Raw genomic sequence first — 13,442 nt, 5'->3', positions numbered from 1 at the left:
CTAGGCCACGCCCCCTCCCAGTAGCGGCCCGCAGGCCCCGCCCCGGCACGGCTAGGACCCGCCCTCTCCCGGTATAGCCCCGCCCCCGGCCGGTAGCGCCCCGCAGGCCCCGCCCAGGCACGGCTCGCCCCGCCCCCGGCGGCCTGCCGGCGCGGCTGGGCCCGGTAAGGCGGTTTCCTAGCGCCCCAGCGGCGGGGGGTGCTGAGGCTTGGCCGCGGCCCCCAGCTCCCCGCGGGCTGGGGAGCCGCGTCGTGCCCCGCCGGCTCCTCCCGCCGCCCGGCAGCGCGGCCCGGCGGAGCGGAGCCCCTTCCCGCTGGGGAAGCGCCGGCGGCTGGGGCTGGGGCTCGGGGACGGGGCGGGTTTGCGGGCGCTGACCTGAATTTACCGGCTCTGCCCGAGCCGGTGGAACGTTCGGCAGCGCTGCGCCGTCCGGCCGGGCCCGGTGCTGGGCTCAGCCCTCCGGTAAGGGCAGGGAGAGGCGAGCAGGAGGAGCTGTGCGGGGGGGGGTGGAGAGCCGCACGATGTATTTCATGGGCGCCGGACGGTGCCTGCCGTTGTTTCGGTCCGGCTCCTCTGTGCTCCGTTAATGCCCGACCACTTCTGGTAAATATTATCTGAATACGGCTCACTGATTTAACGGGTGCGGGCAGGTGAAGTCAAGTGTAAATTTTAAATAATTTGCCTGCAGCGATTTTCAGTTGTCTGATACGGGAAGGTGTTTATTTTAACCCGAGCGTCCCTTCTCCTGCCTTGTCGGCTGCCGGTCTGTGTTCCCGCACAGCCCTTATCACAGAAGTGTCCATCTCTAATTCCTCCTCTGCAGGCGAACGTCCCAGCCAGACAGCGAGACGGAGTCCACCGCGCGTGGGCCGACGGCCGGGGGAGAGCCTGAGGGACGTCCTGCTTTGGTCTAGCAGCGCTGTCATTCTTTGGGGTGAAACGAAGAATTTGGTTCTGTTGTGGAAATATTCAGATTTCTAATGCGGCTGAACTTCAGTAGCCTTCCTTGTGCAGATTTCAACAAACCGGTTTTTCTTAAACGAAGATGCAGAACTTGTCGCTAATGGAAAGTCTCACTGATACAGACACGTCTCACCTGATGTCTCTAAAAGACCTGACAGCTGAAGGAGGTGATGTGGCTCTCGATGAAAGTGCCTGTAACTCGAATGAAAGGACAAATAATGAAGAAATCGTTAATGTTAAAGTAACGCAGCAAAGCCTCCCCGCGGTGAATAGCAAAGGGAGAAGCTGTGGGGGGGTTGGTGAGAGCAGCTCGGAACCCAGCGGGTCCTGGGGTGATTTTGAAAGCTTCAGGGAGTCCTTGGACGAATCGGAGAGATTCAGTCACAATCTTGAAGTTTCGGTGAAGTCAACAAAAAGTTCTAGAGGCGACGCGGACTTACGCAGCGGAGCCAGCGGCACTTCTGCCGGTCGCTTTTGCTCTGAGCCGTCTCTGCACAGTGGGACACGGGAGGCTTGGAGCTTGCTACATGAGGTATGCGTTAATAGTAAACCGAAGGCCAGAAGTGTTTGGGTTACTGCTTCCTGCGTCTCAGGATTTGTGCCTGAGTGTCTCCTCTGTGGAGGATAATGCTGTGCAGGGAGAGAAACCCTCCCGCTCCTTTGCAGCTAACTCAAGTGGAACAAAAGCAACTTCCTTACGGTGTTTGACAAATGCTTGAGTTATCCTGCTTGAGAGCTTTGAAGAACGCAGTGCGCCTCTTCCCTCCTAGACACAAGGAATAAGTAAGCACGTAGAAACAATGAACCTTGCCCCAAAGCACGTGTGATGTAAAAGCTAGACAAGAATGAGCATAGCAAACAAAAAATCGGGAAGGTGGGTAACAAAAACAGAGCGGGCAAAAATTCTGTGAGCTGCCTGCAAGCTTATTGAAGTAAACCAGTATAAAATTGAGTTAGAAATTGGGAAAAACAACAACTTTTGTTGTTTAATGTACTGCCTGAATAATCCAACAGTCGTTCTGGAATTTTAGACTGATTGTGGGTGGAAGTTTATGACATAAAAAAAAGAAATAATATCATTCGTTTTCTAGCATGGGATGTTACATTCTCTCATACAATGTTAGAAGTAATAATCTGAATAAATAACACAATGTGTCCTTTTTGGCACAAAAAACAATGTTCAGGTTAAGGGTTATACCTTGTTGCAATTAATATGTTTCCATGTTTACCAAACATGCATCACCAAAGCTAAGCAAAGTAACAAAAGGGAAATAAGAATGTACAAACAAACCCGCCCTCATTCTTACTACTTTCATCCTAAATCAAAACATTTGAAGAAAGAGAGCAATCAACTAAGACTTCCACGGAGTTAATCAGTGGCAGTAATAGCTTACTGCTTGTAGTCTGCTGGTTGAGTTGTATTGCGTGTCGGGAGCTGAGGGGCTTCTGGAGATGGGCTTGCTTGCCCTTGCCCGGGAACTTCACCTGCTGAGTAGGTATTACGAAGGAGGGCGCAAAGGTGCGGGTGGGGTAAGCTGACCAGCACTGATGGCGCGGAGATCACGAGATACCTGGTTATGGGTATGCATAAACAGAGAATTTAAATTGTTCACAATGCTGGAAAATGTGGGACGAGAAGTCTTATGTGGAAAAAAGAGAGCAGGTAATGACTGGAGCTGAAATAGCGTATAGCGCGTTGCTTGGTTTCTTTCCGGAGGCAGCAGGTCTTCATCTTGCTGAAAGCTTTGCTTTATTTTTGCATTTAATAAAAGCAAAAGGAAAGGTCCAGTACGAGCTAAAGAAGTTTACCATGCCTAGAGATTCAAGTTGTCTTTTCTTGTCCCAGGGTAGAGGAATAGCCGCAGAGCTGTTGGACGTTTCTTTGAGTGTAAAATATATGTGTAACTGGTCCTTCATCCCTGGCTTTTTGTGTCGGTTGGTTGAGAGCATAAACTCCTCAGGTTTGGGGCTCTGTCTGCTGCACGGCCCGTAGAAAAAAGTCCAGGTAGGTTGGAAGGGACCTTGAGAGATTGTCTGAAGTCAGAGGCCGGACCTTCAATATCTCATGCTTCAGTTAATTAAATGATGTCAGTCTGGAGCAGAATGATGTATTTTAAGATGAAAACAATCACTAATTTCCTTGCAGTAGCTGGATACTTTGCCTATATGACTGAATAAGGATTTTTTTTGTGTGTGTTCTTTAAATGCTGGCCATTGTGAGAGGGCCTAGTGCACTTACTTAAGCACTGGAGTGTTCTGATATAATAGGATATAGAGGATTTATTCAGAAAGCACAGATGTGAAATTTGTGCATTCATATTTTTATGATCAGTACAAAGCTACAAGCTAAACGAAAATATACCCAAATTTTGTTTTAGAAACACCCACTGAAGTAGACAGTAATAACACAAAAAAAATCTTGCATTTTTCCTGCAAATTGGGCTTTTCATCTGGCTTGGCTAAACTAAACACCAGGGACTTGTGTGCATGTCGGGGGAACGTCACAGGCTCCAAGAAAATGTTACAAACAAGGCAGACCTGTGCTTCTCTGGGTTCACACTTCTGCGGCGGTAATTTCCCCCCCACCCCAAAGCCAGGAGCCGGTGCCTGACTGTTCTGTAGCTCCCCGTCCCACTCAGGTTTTGGTCCCTGTTTGGAGGTTTGTGTTTTCCTGGAAGGTGACTCTCCAGGTACGCTTTGTCGTGTGCTTTCACAGAATTCTGCTTCTCAGACATTTTTCTCCTCCGTACAGTATCGCTGTTGTAAGTGAAGTCTGCTGGAATAATTTACAAATTGATTTAAAATATTATAACACAAAGGATTTTACCCGGGAGCCTCTGAATGTGCCGGCAGTCGCCCGTCAGGATGGGCAGTTTGGCAAGGCCTTCCTTCAGGAAGGAGCCGCGCGGGGCACAAATTCCATTTCTAGAAGGATGCTCAGAAGTACAGAAGCCTTCCACCAGCTCTGATTTTGCCCATTCGCCCATTAGATTAAGTCTGTGCTCTCAATATTCACTGCATTTGCCTGAGTTCAGTGCAATGAACCTGTGGAAATACCTCCATTCGTTTCAGCTGTTGTAATAATACAATTAAGCGAACCTGTCAGAATATGAAGTATCCATACCTATGTATTTCAGATTAAATTGCTGATTGCTAGGCAAAGAAAACAAACTGGTTTCACTCTCTGATTTTCACGCAACATTGCTGCTCCTGGATCGCAGTTCCTCTGCAGGGTGTTGGAGTCAATTAATTGCTTTGATTTAGAAAATTGCAGTAATTCCTGCTTTGAAGGAATAAAAGGATAAAGCTTCTCGACCAGATGGCATGATAACATTCCTTTAGGACAGGAAGTAAATTATGCACATTTTTCTTTGCATATGTATTTCTTAGTCTTCAGATAACCCTGTTATTTCCAGGGGTCCTTTTGGATCACTCAAGTGGTGATGCCCAGTCCTCCAAACCTCCTCCTCATCGCTGCTGGAGGAGGAGCAAGTGTGTAAATCAGGTTCTGATTTTTAACATAGGCTGGAAAAAGTTTAGTGCAAATGCAAGGATACAGAGACATACTCACTGCAGCTTTTACGCGGAGTTGCACAGTGCAAGTATTTATTGGTAACGATAGCATTTAGTAGTTATGTTACATTTGTCTGAATTAGGTGTGTTTGAATACTAAGTTAGCAAAACAAGCTTTTGAATTCATGTATACATCGGTTTTGACCTGGATTAAATTAGCTGAGCAGAAGAAGGAGTCTTGAGTGCTAACAGGCAAACCAGGCTAGAACTTATTAGCTGGGAAGCTAGAGGCAAAGGTTCACCAGAAACTCTTGGACTCTCGCTTCTCCTCCTCTAATTCTGGGTAAACACTCAAAACGGTGAACTGTGGGCTCACTCCCTCTGTGCCATTAATAGTAATAGAAATTTTAAAAACAAGCAATAATACAGTCTCTAGAAACATTGCAGTCTTTGGCCTAGGTCCTTCATGAACTGTGGGGATGGCCTGTATAACATATGTAATAAAACTCTGTTTTTTCTAGGCAAACCACAGCTATGAGGATATATTTAAGTTGAGCTTTCCAGACGTCTTTGTATCACAGTCCAGAGAGAGCATAAGAAGCTTAGATCAAGTACTTGATGCAAATAATGAAGATGATGGGATTCCTGAACTTATGAAGAATCAGCTTTGGTAATGAGTTTAGATCAATAGTTTAAAAAAAAAGATTTAAAAGTTCGTCAGCAGTTACACTCTTTCGTAGTTTAAAAATCAGTGGTACTTGCAGGTGAACTTAAAAATATTTTAAATCACTATGCTCTTCAGCACGTAGATCTTACCAGTTTTGTATTGTGTCGTTAAAGGAAATGGACTGTGTTTTAGCCATTGGAAAACAAGGAAGGGAATATATCAAAATTACAAATTCCTGCTTAGGGTTTTTCCTGCTGTTGGTGTGCCTCCTCATGACTAAGCCTCTGGAATGCCAGAACACCCGACAGGCAGCCTGTCCTTCCTGTTCGCTTGTCCTTGCTTTGCAACACATCTGACCAATTTCTCCGTCGTCTGAGGCAGCAGCGTTGCCGCTGCTTTTACTGACAACCCACTCGTCTGGGTTTTTTTACCCTGTTTTCCCAGGTGGTAACTTCTTCTCAGGTTTAACCAGATGCGCCTCAGAGCCTGTGGTGCATCTGGCTTCTTTCCTGGCATTACGTTAGTAGCAATTAGTGACATTAACTTAGCTTTCTGCTAAGACAGCGGGCATGCTTTTAGATTTGTTACGTGTTTCTGAAGGATCGGCAGCTTCTGAGCAGTATTGGAGTTACGGAACAGTATTGTAGTTACTTTTGGATACACCTGAGGCTTTCCATCTAGAAATGGATGAAGAGTTAGAATGTACCCTCAGCAAGTTTGCTGACGACACCAAACTGGGAGGTGTGGTAGATACACCAGAAGGCTGTGCTGCCATTCAGCGTGACCTGGATAGGCTGGAAAGCTGGGCAGAGAGGAACCTGATGAGGTTCAACAAGGGCAAGTGCAGGGTCCTGCACCTGGGGAGGAACAACCTCATGCACCAGTACAGGCTTGGGGTGGACCTGCTGGAGAGCAGCTCTGCGGAGAGGGACCTGGGTGTCCTGGTGAACGACAGGTTAACCATGAGCCAGCAGTGTGCCCTGGCTTCCAAGAAAGCCAATGGGATCCTGGGGTGCATCAAGAAGAGTGTGGCCAGCAGGACAAGGGAGGTTCTCCTTCCCCTCTACACTGCCCTGGTGAGGCCTCATCTGGAGTACTGTGTCCAGTTCTGGGCTCCCCAGTTCAAGAAGGATGAAGAGCTACTGGAGAGAGTCCAGCGGAGGGCTACAAGGATGGTGAGGGGACTGGAGCATCTCCACTACGAGGAGAGGTTGAGGGAACTGGGCTTGTTCAGCCTGAAGAAGAGAAGGCTGCGAGGGGACCTTATAAATGCCTACAAATATCTGAAGGGTGGGTGTCAGGAGGATGGGGCCAAGCTCTTTTCAGTGGTGCCCAGTGACAGGACAAGGGGCAATGGGCACAAACTGAAGCAGAGGAAGTTCGGTCTGAACATGAGGAAGAATTTCTTCCCTCTGAGGGTGACGGAGCACTGGAACAGGCTGCCCAGGGAGGTTGTGGAGTCTCCTTCTCTGGAGATATTCAAGACCCGCCTGGACAAGATCCTGTGCAGCCTGCTGTAGGTGACCCTGCTTCGGCGGGGGGGTTGGACTAGATGACCCACAGAGGTCCCTTCCAACCCCTACTATTCTGTGATTCTGTGATTCTGTGAAAGCTGGGTCACACCATAGTTTGGAAATGTTGCAGGAATCACAAGAAATGTAGTGAAAACATTTAATGCGGGCGTTCTTTCAGCAAGCTCCTTGCATATGTATTATATTTTCATCAGCCTCAAACCTGTGGAGAAATGTGATATATATGTACAAGGCACTGCAATATTATAGCAGAGTACCAACTACAGACCAAGGAGCCCTGATCTACTGTGGTGAATAACTGAGGTGAATGAGAAGTGCATCCTGTACTAACTAAGCAGAAGGCACACCTGGGTTTATACAGGATGAATGCAGTGTAGGGACCCAAAGTACGACGTAGAGGGAACTCTCTAATTCTCACTGTTCCAGCTGCGTGTGCCTTTGGCTTGTTGTGTAGTGCCCGCGTGTCCAGAGCAGATGCAGGTCGCCCAGCCGAGCGGCGGGCTGCTGCCCTGGAGAAGGAAGGGGAAAGGTTTGAGGGACAGAGAATGCAAAGGGCAGAACTGATAGGGCTGAACTCTACCCGTGTTTCGCAGGCGCAATTGAATAACGCAAGCTGTTGGCATATTACGGTCTCTGAAATACGCTTCTAATGCGCTTCCTATCTGAGAAGCCCAAACATGAAGTGATGTTGACTTACTGTTTCCGTCAATTGTCATGCAGGCTCATTACTACATCAGGCTGATAGTTTGAGCAAACGTAGAAAGAGTTTTAAGCTAAGTTGCTTTTTAATCAAGGTAGGCTAGTACACAACTGTATGTAGCGAAAATAACTAAGTTATATACATTCACGGGAAACTTTGTACACCTTATAACCTTAGACTGTGTTTTCTTCCCTAGCATTGATTCTGGAAACATATGGAGAACACTTAGAGACTTTGATAACACCCCCAGCTTAAGACATCCCTGGAGTAAATCTCATTGCCAAGAAAACCTCTTGAGTGTTCTTGGAATAGATGCAAATCAAAAGGTAATTGAACAACAGTTTGCTAGTATGCCAGCATAAACACTAGGTTATGAACCTGATTTTCTGCAAGCTGTACGTGTAGGTGCATGAGGAACCAGATTGGAGTGAGTCAGAAGTTTTTTTACAGAGAGCCTTTTGAAATGATAGTCCAGTGTTTTTGCATCATTATGCGTAAGTAACTACAAAATTGTGCAGGATCAAATTTTGATCGTCTTGACATTGAAGTCTCCATTATGAAGCGCCCTGTTACATTAGGTGGTACGTTCGGCCTTAGTATAGATGGAGAATTAGCTTTCAGATGTGCATGCGGTAAGATGGTTTACTTTTTTGCTCAGACTATGAGAAAATTGTTAGCCTCTAATATATTTCCATTAAGTGAAAATCCGATTTAAATCAGAGAGGCTGTTAAAGTAATTACTGGATGTTTTTACTGTATACGAACCGAAAGTGTGTTGCACTTCCCTTTTCCTCAGATTATTCTGGTTTTGCAAGGCTTGAGGAAGAGGAGTATGTTTTAAATGGAATGGGGAACAAACCAGCTGTATTAGAGGGTCTCAGAAAGAAATGTCTCTGTTTAATATTAGAATCATAGAATGGTTTGGGTTGGAAGGGACCTTAAAGATCATCTGGTTCCAACCCCCCTGCCATGAGCAGGGACATCTTCTGCCAGCCCAGGCTGCTCAGAGCTCCATCCAGCCTGGCCTTGAACACTGCCAGGGAGGGGGCAGCCACAGCTTCTCTGGGCAGCCTGAAGCAGGGCCTCACCACCCTCATGGTGAAGAATTTCTTCCTAATATCCAATCTAAATCTGCCCTCTTTTAGTTTAGAGCCGTTCCCCCTGGTCCTATCCCTACACACTCTTATGAAAAGCCCCTCTCCGTCCTTCCTGCAGGCCCTTTCAGGTACTGGAAGGCCGCTGTAAGGTCACCCTGGAGCCTTCTCTTGTTCTGAGAAGATAAAGCTATTGGAGATGGTTTAGTATTCAACTTGGTTATTTAGTTGGGATGGATGAGTCACGTGTGGTTTCCAGAAGTAACTGTTTCAATTGATAATTTGATTGCTGAAGCATGAGGGGTGGGATGCTGCGTGTGGCTTTCATTTTATGGACATACGTGACCTTTCATGCAAGTCATATACAAACAGAATAGATCTGCTGAAGGTATAGGACCTATTCTGCACTTGAAAGTCAGTTATAGAACTGACACTTAACAGGAGAGAATGGGAGGCATTTCTCCAACATAGTTAAACTCCCTTCTGTTCCTGTCTTGCCCATAGATGCACCAGCATTAAATCCATGCCCAAGCAGCTTAAACTTTTGCCATTACTTCTTTTCTAGTACTGGAAAATTGCATTGTTTTTAACATTACTGATGGAGATGTATTTCTCGGCTATTTTCTGGTGTAGGTTAAGGCTAATTTTAATTGGAAATGGCTTTTTTATTAATTTAAATCACAATTAGATTCATGTATGTAGAACTTGTTTTGGCATAAAATTGTTTAATGCAAGGGGGGCACATGATAAATCAAAATACAGTTTCAGAAAGTAAAATCTAGTAGTTATTGTTACCTGAGGGAAACTTCTCTTTAGGTTATATGCTTTGAGATCAGATAGAAATGCATAAAGAAAATGCAAATGACGTTTTATTAGGACTTTTCGGAGAGCCAGGATGACTTTTTTGAGGAATCGAATGTTAAAGACAATGAGGACTTCAGATTTGATGGATTCGGTATTAATGACTGCAAAGCACTGATCCAGACCAAGGTAAGAATCGCTCTGAAGGTAAGTACTTCAAAGAATCACAGCCTGTGTTTCCCGTGTTCCTCTGTGCTGTAGCCAGCTGTTCTAGCATATGTCCTCATGTCATTGTTTGGTCCTGGTATCATTGTTTGGATGTGGAGTTGCTTTTTACTCTTTGAAACCTGTCTGACAGCTTTAGAAAAGGTACAATATAAGGTACCAAATGCAAAGCAACATAATGGGGGGGATACTGAAATACAAGGTAATTCATTACACCAGCTGGCTTTTAGGCCAAATTACTCATTGGTTGAGAGGGAGCAGCGATACATAAAATCCCGTCAGAATGCTCTGATGACAAAGGAGAATTAGCCTGTCTGTAGAAGGATCAACAAGTCAGTCACTGAGAATGATGATGGTAACTCACTCCTAAAATACACGGGAAGGGAGACCTTAGAAGCAAAGCTGGTAGAGAAGAAATTGCATTCAGACTTGCGTTTCAGATACTCAGAATGATTCAGATTTTGTTTGTTCACTTGAGGAGAAAACAGGAGCTACTTAAGGAGGAAGGCAGAACCGATGTTATAATTATAAAGATTTGAGAACATTACTATTTTTAAGCTGTGTTACAAAACATACAGAGGAACAAAATCGAAATACTTTGTTGTTAGTGCATTTATGTCTTTGGTCAAACAGGTCTTAATAAGCTCTGTTTCTTTCTTGCTAAAGCAATGCAAGCTGAAAGGAAAATTCTGTCATTCCCCATTGCTTTAAAAACAATCAGTCACGTTCTGTTTTTAACAGAGTATTTTGGGTGACTGTTCTTATCACAAGGTCCCTTCCTCAGTGGAGAACAAACTGGAATGACTGTTGTTGCTGTGGAGATGCACAGTTTGAGGCACACTTTCATTGCTGTGTTTTATTCTGTTTACTGCTTTGGACAGTGGAGGTGGGCACTGTTCTGGGAACCTCGTACATAAGAGATGTTAGGCTGGAGAATTGAGAAAGCAAGCCAGAAGAGGCTGTCCAGCCTGTTCCTTCAGAATTCAGTTCTGCTTTCTTCCATGAGTACCCGAGTGGGATCACAGTGGCTGACATGCACTTGGAAACGTGTAAAACACGGGACAGGGTTTAGGCAAAGGAGAAGTGGTTCCAGGTAGCTGCAGAAGGAGTAAAAGTAAAAAGAGTCATGATGTAAAGTTAAGGTAAGTGGACAGTATTTTTCTGGAGTTACCTCTGAAGGGAAGGAACAAGACCTGCAGCTTGTGTCTCGAAGTAAAGCTCGTTAGGAAATCTATGTTGCCATTTCTAATTTGTACGCAAGCTAAATCATATAGTGGGATGTTTTCCATTTATCTTTCTAGTTATGTCTTCTTTTTTTCCCTTCTGATAATTTAATTTTCATGAAATCTGTGTAAAAATTAGATTGAAATATGCTAAGTGATTAACTTACTGTAGGATGGAAAAAAAAAATTAACTTCATTTTTGATTTTTCACTCAGCTTTCTGTGTCACCGGATTCCAGACACCGTCACCTTTTCACCTGTAACCTCCTCTTGAAAACCACCTCGTCAGATGGAAACATGCAATATATAACAGTCCCAAGGAAGAAGCACATTTTCACTACACACAACCTAAAAATGAAATTTTTCAGTAGTGATGTTTGTTGAATCGAATGCACTTTTTCTTTTTGAACTGAATGTGGTTCACCTTCATTTTGTTTCTGGCTTGGTACTGTAGACTACATACATTCTTTAGGGAAGTGACGTACCACTAGATGTGAAGTACCTAGAGCCACATTATTAGAAGGTGTTGATCCTATTTAGTTGCGAAGTCAAAGGTGTAATTTTGTCCTGCGCAGTTTTGCTGCAGAGTCATGTCTCTTACCGTAAATCCAGCTGCCATCACACTTTAAAGGTGGACTGCTCTCCTGAGCTGCTGACCCTGCGGGCCTTAGTGCCACTTGGATCGAAAACCTCGTTTCCCTGCCAAAATCTAGACACACCTCGGGCGCCTTGTGAAGTGTGCCTGGTCACACCGCCTCTCCTCGTGTTTGGTCCCGTTTGGATCAGCTGAGATCTGTTACTTCGCCGCTGCTGAGCATGGCGAGAGGAGCCTTCTGCGTCTGGTGGCTTGCACTGGGGTTTGGGAAAATGCAACTGGTTTAACTTCTGTCTGATAGAGCCTGCTGTGGTACTACGGGTAGGGTCAGTGAAAAGCTTTCTTCTAGCATTGGTTTCCAACTGAAATAAATCACCTCTCTGAAGCTGATTGTAACAGGACTTCTTGGATTCCTTCAGCCGCCAAACGCTTCCACCGCGCATGACCGTGCCTGTTGCAGCTGCACAGCGGTGCGGTTCAGGACGTGCGCTGCACAGTGCTGCAAATCGCTGCCCTCTGAAAGTGTTCCAGTCACTCCCGCATGCTGGAGTGCCAGAGGAGATGATGCACCTCGCTATTGTTCGCACAATCCGTGGTGCTGCCTTGTCAAGAGCAACAGCTTTATTTATTCATTGGTAGTAACTTTTACACAAGTTACTAATCTATTTACTGCTTTGGCCGTTCTGAATATGAGAATTTTGTATGGCTTTTTATTTTAAAGAGTTGCTAAGCACTGCAACTGATATGTGTTAAAAGCAGGGAACAAACTTGGATATTCCAAAACTAAGTCAGTTAATTAATGATGCGCCTATTCTGTTCGGAGAATTAAAAACACTATAAAACACTGGCAGACTCCAACGCTCAATCTAGCGAACTGTTCAGCAGCGAAACTACGACTGCTGTAACAACTTACAACTTCAGCAATGCTTACGACCCTCGGCGCTGTTAGCGCAGGCTGAGCTGCGCGTTGGTCACTCAGTAGATGGGAACAGGCCATGTGGAGAAGTACCTGCCGCTGCCTGACAGCTGCTTTGAGAGCTTCCCTGGCCCTGGGGGGGGTTCTGCAGGGCCGGACTGAAAACTCCACGTGGGTACAAGAGCAGGGCCCGCTTTTGGTTTTAATTCAATTTCCCTTGTAAGTCTCTCGGAGCACTCAAACACGTATTAAAAAGGTTGTAGTCATAAACTCACAGAACAGTGAATTGCCAGTAAATGACGAATGGATAGTTGAGGTGGGTACTAAACATAACTGAAATCGATTATAAGGATAAAATCCCATTTTTATGCTTTCAGAGAAGCAGGGCCATGCAGAGGGGCTCGAGGGGGCAATCTGTAGCAGGCACAGCACCGGGTGACACACCAGACCCCAGAGGCCCGCGTTTCTGCTGGGCTTTCAAGTTTCCCTTTGCTTTTGCTAACGTAGGATGAATGTATCAAAGAAGGTTTTGCACCGTTACCCCCCGGGAGAAGGGTGAATAAAGCATCTTTCCCTCACAGCAGCAGGTTTCACAGCCCTGTCCCAGGCACAGACTGCAGAAGAAAAGGTTTCAGCCCTCCATGGTCCAATGGGGAAAAAACCTACCGGGGTTCCAAAGGTGATGAGCTCCACGTTTCAGGTCTGTCTTTTTTCAGCCAGATGCTTTGGGCCACCTGAGACCCTACTGCCTGTAAACAAGGGCCGCACAACTGCAAGAACTTCTGCCTCCTGTCCTTGGGCCAAGGTGAGCAAGTTCACCTCTCCAAAGAAAAAGACAGCAGATTCAAAATCACAAAGTAATTCCCTTCAGCCTCAAGGCTGTGGAGTCCTGGCAGCCCTCTCGCCCTCACCAGAACCTGGACACAATCTGCGTACGATGATGAAGGGACTGGAGCATCTCTCCTACGAAGAAAGGCTGAGGGAGCTGGGCTTGTTTAGCCTGGAGAAGAGAAGGCTGAGAGGGGACCTTATAAATGCCTATAAATATCTGCAGGGTGGGTGTCAGGAGGATGGGGCCAGACTCTTTTCAGTGGTGCCCAGCGACAGGACAAGGGGCAATGGGCACAAACTGAAGCAGAGAAAGTTCCAGCTGAACATGAGGAAGAACTTCTTCCCTCTGAGGGTGACGGAGCCCTGGCCCAGGCTGCCCAGGG

At 46.0% G+C, this 13,442-nt stretch overlaps 1 protein-coding gene across 2 annotated transcripts; it reads left to right on the top strand.

The window, feature by feature from the left end:
- The first annotated feature begins 116 nt into the window (after nucleotides 1–116).
- On the top strand, nucleotides 117–11,708 carry CLBA1 (clathrin binding box of aftiphilin containing 1). 2 transcript variants are annotated; one of them, XM_075427015.1, is made up of 6 exons: nucleotides 117–164; nucleotides 824–1,495; nucleotides 4,998–5,146; nucleotides 7,572–7,701; nucleotides 9,346–9,459; nucleotides 10,934–11,708. In XM_075427015.1, exons 2-6 carry the CDS (start codon nucleotides 1,046–1,048, stop codon nucleotides 11,099–11,101), a joined length of 1,011 nt encoding a protein of 336 aa, XP_075283130.1. In that variant the 5' UTR covers nucleotides 117–164; nucleotides 824–1,045; the 3' UTR covers nucleotides 11,102–11,708. The 2 variants fall into 2 exon arrangements, with proteins under 2 accessions (XP_075283130.1, XP_075283129.1); XM_075427014.1 differs by lacking the exon at nucleotides 117–164 and adding an exon at nucleotides 278–462.
- The last annotated feature ends 1,734 nt before the right edge of the window (nucleotides 11,709–13,442 follow it).

The sequence above is a fragment of the Opisthocomus hoazin genome, chromosome 7 (genome assembly GCF_030867145.1).
Source record: "Opisthocomus hoazin isolate bOpiHoa1 chromosome 7, bOpiHoa1.hap1, whole genome shotgun sequence".
In the NCBI taxonomy this organism is placed as follows: Eukaryota; Metazoa; Chordata; class Aves; order Opisthocomiformes; family Opisthocomidae; genus Opisthocomus; species Opisthocomus hoazin.
The sequence above is the reverse complement of the archived record's forward strand: the minus strand, read 5'-3'. Positions and strand labels throughout refer to the sequence as shown.

Bases quoted from the DNA above. Each gene is read 5' to 3' on its own strand.
- CLBA1 (XM_075427015.1), top strand. From the start codon at position 1,046: ATGCAGAACTTGTCGCTAATGGAAAGTCTCACTGATACAGACACGTCT. The intron at 5,147-7,571 runs GTAATGAGTTTA...TTTCTTCCCTAG, and splicing joins CTTATGAAGAATCAGCTTTG to CATTGATTCTGGAAACATAT. The intron at 7,702-9,345 runs GTAATTGAACAA...ACGTTTTATTAG, and splicing joins GAATAGATGCAAATCAAAAG to GACTTTTCGGAGAGCCAGGA.